The 9,083-nt window shown below is 45.6% G+C and overlaps 1 protein-coding gene across 1 annotated transcript in view; it reads right to left on the bottom strand.

The window, feature by feature from the left end:
• TRANK1 (tetratricopeptide repeat and ankyrin repeat containing 1) overlaps positions 1 to 9,083 on the bottom strand; it is a 110,057-nt gene that overhangs the window by 73,938 nt on the left and 27,036 nt on the right. The window contains exons 3-6 of the mRNA XM_019647152.1: positions 6,911 to 7,037; positions 2,841 to 2,991; positions 430 to 548; positions 157 to 237 (exon numbers count right to left, since the gene is read on the bottom strand). Of these exons, the coding sequence (XP_019502697.1) occupies positions 157 to 237; positions 430 to 548; positions 2,841 to 2,991; positions 6,911 to 7,037 (478 nt within the window). The remainder of the gene's footprint in view (positions 1 to 156; positions 238 to 429; positions 549 to 2,840; positions 2,992 to 6,910; positions 7,038 to 9,083) is intronic.

The following is a 9,083-nucleotide window of genomic DNA, read 5'->3' as shown; positions in this document are numbered from 1 at the left end:
AGCCCAGCTCCAGGTTGAGCTGTTGTTCAGCATCTTAGCTGTAGAGGGCAGTGTCACTGGCCCTCATATGTGGGATCCGAACCGGGGCCCTCTGTCGTCCCAAGCCAGCTCTTAACCATCGCGCCACTCGGCCGGCCCTCCTTCTTTTCTTTTCTTTTCTTTCTTTCTTTTTTTTTTTTTGACAACAGCGACACAGAGCAAGGGGTGAGGTCGCCACAAACTGAGTATATTTCCTATCTTAAAAAAAAAAATGGAAACTAGCTAATTAATACATCTCAATGACTTTCCATCTTTAATAGTATTTCAGCTAAAAAATTTATTTGGGCATCAAGAGAAACAAATAACAAATTACAATCCCCCAGTGTGGCAGAAAGATACCATTTAACAACGAATGTACTTTCCCACAAGAAAGCCATCCCTTTTACTTACATGCCATAATTCCTTCTTTGCCAACTTTTCTATTACAGATTGCCACACTTCTGTTGAGAATTCAGTGGTGAAAATATGATCAAAGTAGGGCAAGAAGCTTTGCAAAACAATGGAATCATCTGAAAGAAAGTTCCATAGTTTAGAAATTTTAACTTGGGGAAAGTCTAGGACATTTGGGAAAAAGTCTTCCAATTAAGAGCACACATAGACAAATGGTAAATTAAAGACATCAGAAAGAAAGGCAGTTTAAAGTATATAAGTGACTGAAGTTGCAATCATTTTAAGTTCAGGTGAAAATCAGTCCACTAAGACTTAGACAGGATAATGTGAGCCAACATCCACTTAGCTTTTCCAGTCATCAAATCCAGTGGTATGTGTTTACATCTAATGCCTAAAACAAACCATGAAGGCAGTGCCTAGTATCTCCACTTATGGAGGAGGATATGGAAGCTTAAGAGAAGTTACAAAACTCGCTTCCTTTAAGAAAAATGTGACAAATACTATTTTCACCCAACAGATAAGAAACTAAGAAATGAGGTCAGACTTCCGGGCATATCATGCAGCTTAGTTCATGACAAACAAGACTGGAGCCCAGGTCTACGAACTCTTTGTAGTCAATACACATTCTTCTAACCTAGTGACCATCAACCTATGGCATCTCATAATCCTTCAAACTACGATTCTCAAACTCACGAATGAGAGAGAGCATCCAAGGAGACAGGTAAGACAGAATAACATGGCGCCTCTTCCAGGGTTATCAATTTCCAAAGTAAGTAAATATCAAAACAACCATATGTTATATGAAAGGGAACAAAATTTCCATAAGCACATTTTTTCAAAATTTAGAAATTGGGCGTGGGCATACTTTCCCCCTCCGAATAGGAGTATTTTGGTTGAAAAGTATGGATGCATTGCCCTGAGCAACCATGTTAACCGCTCCCTGTTCAGATAAGTGCAGAAGAGAAACCATCCTGATTTCTTAAAGGTACAGTCGCCGAGAGCAGGCGTTTCGAATTGCCCTAACTGGCTCCTGACAGAAGCGTGATTTTTAAAAGACGCACAGAAGACAATGAGGAAGTGTGGGGAAAGGGCCAAGCCATCAGGTTCAGAAAAAGGGAAGCAGGCTCCGTCACTGTCACCAAATGGCCGACTGGAGAGCTGTGACCCATCAGCACCTGTCTGGTGACCTTCTACTTCTGTGCCTACGGGCCAGGGCTGTGCCCACCCCTACACCCACTTCCCTCTCACTGCCTGAGCCAGCTCTTACCCCTCTCAGGGCCTAACTTGCCCCCATCCGCAGGACTCCTCCCCCAGACCACAGAAGCCGCCTGCCTTCCCACAGTCACAGGGGAGACACATGGCTCTCTGGCAGCTGAATCTGTTGTCTGCCGTGATTTCCCCTCTTCTGAAAGCCACAGACCATGTCTCAGCGATGCCAACATGTGCCATGTTTCACATTCTAACATCTCTAGAGTCGGGATATGTGTTACAGTCGATGTTGTTTCTTGATGGCAGGACATAAATGAAAGGCGCATCTTAAATCAGTGCAATCTTAAAATCTGATCAAGCACAACATTTGCAAACAACCAGCTGGGTTACTGGCGGAACTTGAGACAGCACTAAGATAATCAGAGCCAGAGGCCGTCCTCTGCCACTGGGAAGTGGTATGTTACATCGTGCTTTATGGTTTTTTTCTGGTTTTACTCATTCAGGCCACTGACAAAGCTAACTCAGGGGCCAGGTCATTAGTGTAAGAATCTAATGCAGTGATGCAGAAGGCCTCCCATGCGTCACTCCCATCACTCCCAGACTGACTGCGTAGGTCCTCTGCTGCTGTGTTATCGCAGCCAGGACACTGAGCACCCACTGCCAGCTTTCACGGGGCCCTCTGTCGGCCCTTTCAGGTTATTTTCATAGCAAACCAGAATATCTTCTTGACGCATTGGAGAAATACATGCAAAAATCACAAGAAAGAGCAAAAATCACATAAACCAAGTAGTATAAATAGGGACAGCGCTATGAATAGCAACACAGAAAAGAGAGCTGAAAAAAAAAATCAGGGCTGCTTTAAGAGATGTGTGCAATAGGGCTTAACTGTTTTTTTTACAAAGGCATGAGCCACCAAAGCTTTCAAAATGCTTTCTAATGAGAAAACTGGTTTCATTCGAACTACATAAATCAGCCACAAAGAAACACCCTGTAATTATCTCCCCAGGAGCCTGAGTCCCTAGGAGCCCTTCAAATTAAATAACAAGGACTTGGAAGGAAGGGAGAGAGGAAAGGTGGGAGGGGGGAAGGGAGGAGGAAGGAAGAAAGAAAAGGTGGGAGGGAGGGAGGAAGAAAGAAAAGGTGGGAGGGAGGGAGGGAGGGAGGGAGAGGAAAAAAAAAAATGCTTCCCGTGTCCAACTTACTGCTCATAGCGGTGAAGACTCCCACAAGGAAATCAGCAATCTGGCTCTGCTCCTGGCTTCTCCGTAACAGCCGAAGACCCTCAAAAAACATGCGAGCAGCTTCATAATTCTCGTGCAACTGCATCAAGGAATAACCAGCTCGGTAGTATCCCTGGAATGGGGACAAAAAGGAAAACCTTAGCACTCCCATCTCTTCTCATCTGCTGCTGAAAGGAAGGGCAAGACTGAGGACGACATGGGGAAATGGACTCGAGAAATCTCCCTTCCATGTAAACACAGATTTCTAACAAGCACTGGAACCAGGGTTGCCACAGTCTATTCTGTGCCACATTTTTCCTGTCATTTTCTAACAGGCAAGAGAAGAATCGCTTTCGTATCTGTGATGTACAGAGCACCTAACATACGACACAGAGAAAAGGAAGCAGGCTTGGTTCCAATTACATGCATGGTTTATTTATTCATGCCTCAAATCACAGCCTGAGAGGGAAAAGAGGAATGAAAAAAAGCCCTATAACTAGTGTTCCACAAAAGAATGAGATCGCTATGTAAACACAGAAGCTGTTCCCTGATCCTTTCATTCAGTGTAAACACAATTTCCACTGGGTCTGTAAGGGGAAAAATTGTCATCACAAACATTGAGATTTACTGAGCTCATTCTAGGCAATATATACCAGAGGCAAAATAAAATAAAATAAAATAAATTGGATTTCTGTAGAGAGGAAAATGATAATGATTAGTAGGGGAAAATAATCTAGTTTTGCCTATATGTAGGCTGTGATGCAAAAGGACTCCCATACATGCAATACAGTAGCTTGAGAAGAAGCAAAATGACACTTAACTGCCTTCCCTGCTTTGACCATCTACATGCACTGGCACTTAACATTCCACTTAACACCAGATCTCTATTTATTGAATTGTCTTAACCTTCGTTTGGAAGTCTAAACCTTAGATAACAATCAGAAAAACGGGAATGGAAGTCTAAACCTTAGATAACAATCAGAAAAACGGGAAAAAAATTTTTTCTGTGGCCAGAGAAGGGGCCACATGTTAAACCTGACAAGCTCAGGAGACTGAAAATAACCACAGAGGATGGCGTGAATATAAAAATTCCTAACAAAGGCAAGTCACATCCTTGACCTATAGCTTCCTTGACAAAGGTCAATCTTTACCTTAAGCCTGTCTGCCATCTTTTTGCACCTAAGATAACATACCCTTGCAATATCAGAGTAATCTTTTTTTCTGGACCCTCCAGGGGGCACAACCCACCACACCAGAGCAGGGAACTACAAAGTCCCTCATTGTTATCTTGTTCCCCAAATACTATCTCTGTGTGCTGAAAATGCTATTAACTATGCTGTACCCCCCAATGTAAAAGAAGTGTGTCTCTCCATTTTACTTTTTATCCAATTCCAGAGATTTCCCCACTTTGCTTTCTCCCACCCCCTTAATATACAACCAATGGATTTCATGTAACCTTCCTCCTTTGGTTCTAATGTATAAAATAAATTTCACAACGGCCATTTTGTGGAGCATTTTCTCAATCCATTGAGATTTTGCTTCCTGGCAATTGTCGTCAGTTTGGCTCAAATAAACTCTTATAAGTTTTCTCTTAGGCTGGATATTTTTCATCCACATTTCCAACCAGGTCAGCTGGTACAGAATGTCCCTTTTGACTTCCTCAAATTTAAGTTTCATCTTTTTATTTTGGATAGGGGTAAACGGGATCCGAACATGCCACCCCAAAATATGGGAAATGAGGACTGCATAAATCCCCACTCCAGGGGAATTTTTTTTTTTAAGATTTTTTTTTTTATATTGGGGAATTGGGGGGAGGGGAACAGTGTTGGGGAATCGGGGAAGGGGAACAGACAGGTAGACAAATTACTGTTTTTGTTCTTCAGTCTAGTTGTGGAGGACGTCACTTCACTGGCCCACGTTGGTATGATCATTGCGCTCTTCCCGGGCGGTCGCCGGTCATTGGTCGGCCGCTCACAGCGGCTCCCGGCAGCTCACACCGGCTTCCAGCCACTCATGTAGCTCATGGCAGCCCGCTGCAGCCCCGCTGCAGCCTACGCCGTCGCGGGCGACTCACAGCAGCCCCGCTCCAGGTCGAGCTGTTGTTCACCATCTTAGCTGTAGAGGGCGCAGCATCACTGGCCCTCAATGTGGGATCCGAACCGCAGCCCTGCTGCTCAGAGCTGGCATCCCAAGCAAGCTCTTAACCAGCTGAGCCACTCGGCCAGCCCTCCAGGGGAATTTTTATAGCCATGAAGAAGACGGGAGAAAGTCAGCACTGCGATGGGCTTCACAAACCAACCTTGCTAAGCTAGCCCTTATCTTCCATTAGTTTCCCAGGTATATTTACTTTTCCACAGTTTGCAGCCCCTCGAAGTCTTTAAAACCCTCTCCTTTGTCTTGTCACCTCCACACTTGATTGCTCTTCTATGGCTCTTTGTTAAAAATGGTATATAAGCTCTCAGGCCTACCCACTTCTTAAGAGCCTTCACTTCTTTTCTCAGAAGGCCCCTGGGTCACATAAAAATTAACATCAAATCAAACTTGTATGCTTTTTCTCTTGTTCATCTTTCTCTTATCAGGCTCATTTGCAGGGCCCCAGCCACTAAACCAAAAGAGGGCAAAGGAGATTTTTTTTTTCCCTCCCCTGCAGAGGACATTTGGGGGATGGGCGGGCAGGGGAGAACAATGGAGAAGGAGGGAGACTCCCAGGAGCTCTGGGTAAAAATGGGACAGTGGTCCTGGTTGCTAAGCTGTAAGGAGCTGCTGCAGGTTTGGCCACTTAAGGAAGAACCTGAGAGAATCATCTAAGACCCCCTCTCAGCCCCATGGGCCACAGCCACAGCCTCCACCTCAGAGATGTAGGCAAACCCTACCTACTTCCCACCCTACCCTCGTTAGAGGATGGGAACATCCTAAAATGTCGTTAGGCAGAATTCCTCAGGAATGCACTCCCATTTTCAAAATATTCAATAATCTCTAAAATACCCATCCTCCGATAGAAGAGGTTTAATATAAAATATACAAATCCCTCCCTCATCGGTAGCTCAGACTTTCCCCAACCACTTCCCACTGTGTTGTTTCTGGCAGCCAAATACAAAATGCAGATGATTTTTGTGGATATAATACAGGCTCTTATTTACCGAGTGTCAACTACTTTACTTCATGTCTCCTTAACCTTTGAAGCAACTCGAAGGCATAGGTATCATCTCATTTTACAGCTGGGGAAATGAAGACTTAGAGAGGAAGAGTGCTCATCCAAGCTGTTGAAACCAGTGCGAACAGAATGCGAGGAAGAAAGGATTGCGCTTTCCGCACGTCATCCGGGAGCCTCTCTATACACTATCTATACCACTAATTTGACAATTGTATGTGGCCTCTGATAGTTCCAGAATGTAACTGAAGGCCTTTGGTTTTGCACATGCTTTTCCTCTCCCCAGCTTGACTGTGAATTACTCAAGCGTTGGGATGGTGTATTCCACTCCTTTCATTGAAGGATCAAGAGCGAGAAGGTACCTTGCAGAGAGGGCACGCAGAGCATGTTAGCTGAAGAAGAAGTAATTAAGTGATTATTTATTGACCTTTGTTAACAACCTTAAAGAGTCTTACTAGTCTCTCAAGCATCCCAATCCCTCCAAAGGGGCTAATTTGTACTATAAGAAATGCTACCTGAAGAATAGATGCCATGCTGGACACCCAGCTTGCATCTGAAATAAAGCTCTGCTCAAATGAAACCTTGCAAACAGCAAAGAACATGGCTGGACTATGAATTCTGGTGTAACTCCATCAGAAGAAAACGAGTTCCACAAGAATCTCCACTGTACGCCATCGGCCAAGAGTCCCCACGCAGCTCTCCCCTACCAGGAGATATCAACACTTGGCCATCATGGTTTCCACTCTTCTCTGGGTCCTGCTCACACGCCCTACAGGCATCTGTTTGAAGTGCAAAAAAAATGGAAAGAGAAGCCCTCCTATTTTAAAAAGAAGGGAGGGAAGGTGGCAGGTTAAGAAGAATGAGGCAGCAGACACCCCAGCTGTCATTGCGTCGGGGGTACCTTCACATAGGTTGAATCCCACCGGAGACATTCCTTGGCAGCCAAAAACGCCTCGTTCCATTTCCCAAGGTTGTAAAATGCGTTGGATTTGTTGCACAGCAGCACAGCCAAGTCCCTGGGGGGAACCCTGTGAGAAAGAACAAGCTGGTGGTCAGTACAACTGTCTTCCTGCAAATACAGAATATCACCCTCGAAGGCCACCATTTTGGTGCTGGCTGCTTTCATCATGAAGAGGTTTCAACATGAAATGTCCTGGTTCTGCTTATCACAGCTGACTCTTGTAGCCCTCTAGAAAGCCTGGGGCATTTGCAATGCACAAATCTGTCCTTCCTCGCCCCCATCACCTCTATTTCCACTCTTTAATGACAATGTTCTCAACACCTCAGTTCCATCTCCTGTTGCTCTCCACAGATCTTTCCATATTTTAGAGACCACTGGTGAAGGTGCTGCAAAAATGGTTACTGCTCCTAAGGTTGGAGAGGATGGGAGTTCCCGCTGAGCCTTAGCAGAGTCCAGGCAAGGTGTGAACCACTGCACATGCGTGTTCGTGCTGAGTGGAGGCAGAGCTTATTACAGGAAGGGCCTTTCAAAATACGTGACCATGCCATCCCCACGGACCCACCGAGAGAGGCCCAGCACAAGTGCTATTCTAGCATATTGGCAGGGCCACCCTAACATTTACAGGACCCAGAGCCAAGTGCAAATGGAGGCCCACGTGCCATGTGGTTAATCTGCACTGCCCAGTAGAGTAGCCACTTGCCACACGCTGCTATTTAAATTTAAATGAATCAAAATAAAATAAAATTGAAAGTTCAGTTCTTTAGTTATATTAGCCACGGTTCAGTACTCGGTAGCCATACTCTATGTGATAGAATATTTTCATCATCACAGAAAGTCCTACTGGATAGTGCTAGTCTAAGTATTGGAAGGCCATAAATCAAGCTTACAAACTGTTCAATAAAATATGCTCTCCCCTCCTAATGTATAATAACCGGAAGGCAAGGTTCAAATTTAGAACTGCAGGAACTGGGCCGGGGCAGCGTGAGCCAGGCCTGTGGCCCTGCCCACCTCTTCCTCTCTTCCCACCTCAGCCTCTGTCCTGCACTGCAGAAGGCACAAACCCAAGCTCTGTCCACACCCCTGACCTTGGCCAGCCCTCAGAAGAATGGGCTGCAGAAAGAAGCCTGTGCAGGCCCAGGAAACGGGGTCCATGGGCAGAAATTCTAGGGTCCTGGTATCCACGGTGTGGATCAAAGGGGACGGAAGGGCTCTGGGTAGATCAAGTCCCTGGCTTCACAGAATCCTGCCAGTGGTGAGGGATACAGCTGGGGGAAGGTCAAAAGGGGGCCCTCTAAAGCATGACAGGGTGGGGTCCCTCTTCCCTGGGTCTCAGGGTAATACAACTGTAAGGTTAGCGCTGAAACGAGGTCGAAAGAAGTCACAAACTATATCACAATATGTTAACAGCTCGGGTGCCACTGAATTCAAAGCACACAAGGGGGAAAAGCAAGGTTCCTGTTTCTTTTTTAAATGAATATCTTAATTGTGAAAATAATACAAATAAAAAAGAAAGAAAAGAATACAGATCACTATAGAAAAGTTAGGTAATGCAGAAAAACACACAAATACAGCAAATGCTTTGTGTGACCAGCTTCTCTCGGCACCATCATTCCCTCTTGAGAAACAGATGAAGTCCCAGAAACACAAAAGAGGCAGTGGGGCAGCCAGTGGGTGAGTGGCAAGGGAGCTGTGACCGCAGCATAGGAAATGCCGTGGTGTCCAGCCCAGATACCCCAGCCCGTGTGGCCATTCCCAGCTGCAGTGAGTGCTGGCTGCAGCAAGGAGCTCCAGAGATTGACCCTCAGCCTAATGGGAGCACGCTCTCCCCAGGAAGTTGTGCCCCTGATATGGGCTGAACTGCATACCACCACCCCCATTCATATGCTGAAGCCCTAGCACCCAACATGATGGGATTTGGAGATGGGGCCTTTGGCGGGGTGATTGGGTTTAGATGAGATCCTGAGGGTGGGGCCCTCAGATGGGATTAGTGCCCTTATAAAAAGAGACACCAGAGAGCGCTCTCTTCTCTTCTCTTCTCTTCTCTTCTCTTCTCTTCTCTTCTCTTCTCTTCTCTTCTCTTCTCTTCTCTTCTCTTCTCTTCTCTTCTCTTCTC

This window comes from Hipposideros armiger, unplaced genomic scaffold (genome assembly GCF_001890085.2).
Source record: "Hipposideros armiger isolate ML-2016 unplaced genomic scaffold, ASM189008v1 scaffold_109, whole genome shotgun sequence".
Lineage (NCBI taxonomy): Eukaryota > Metazoa > Chordata > Mammalia > Chiroptera > Hipposideridae > Hipposideros > Hipposideros armiger.
Note: the sequence above shows the minus strand (reverse complement) of the source record. Positions and strands in the feature narration are given on the sequence as shown.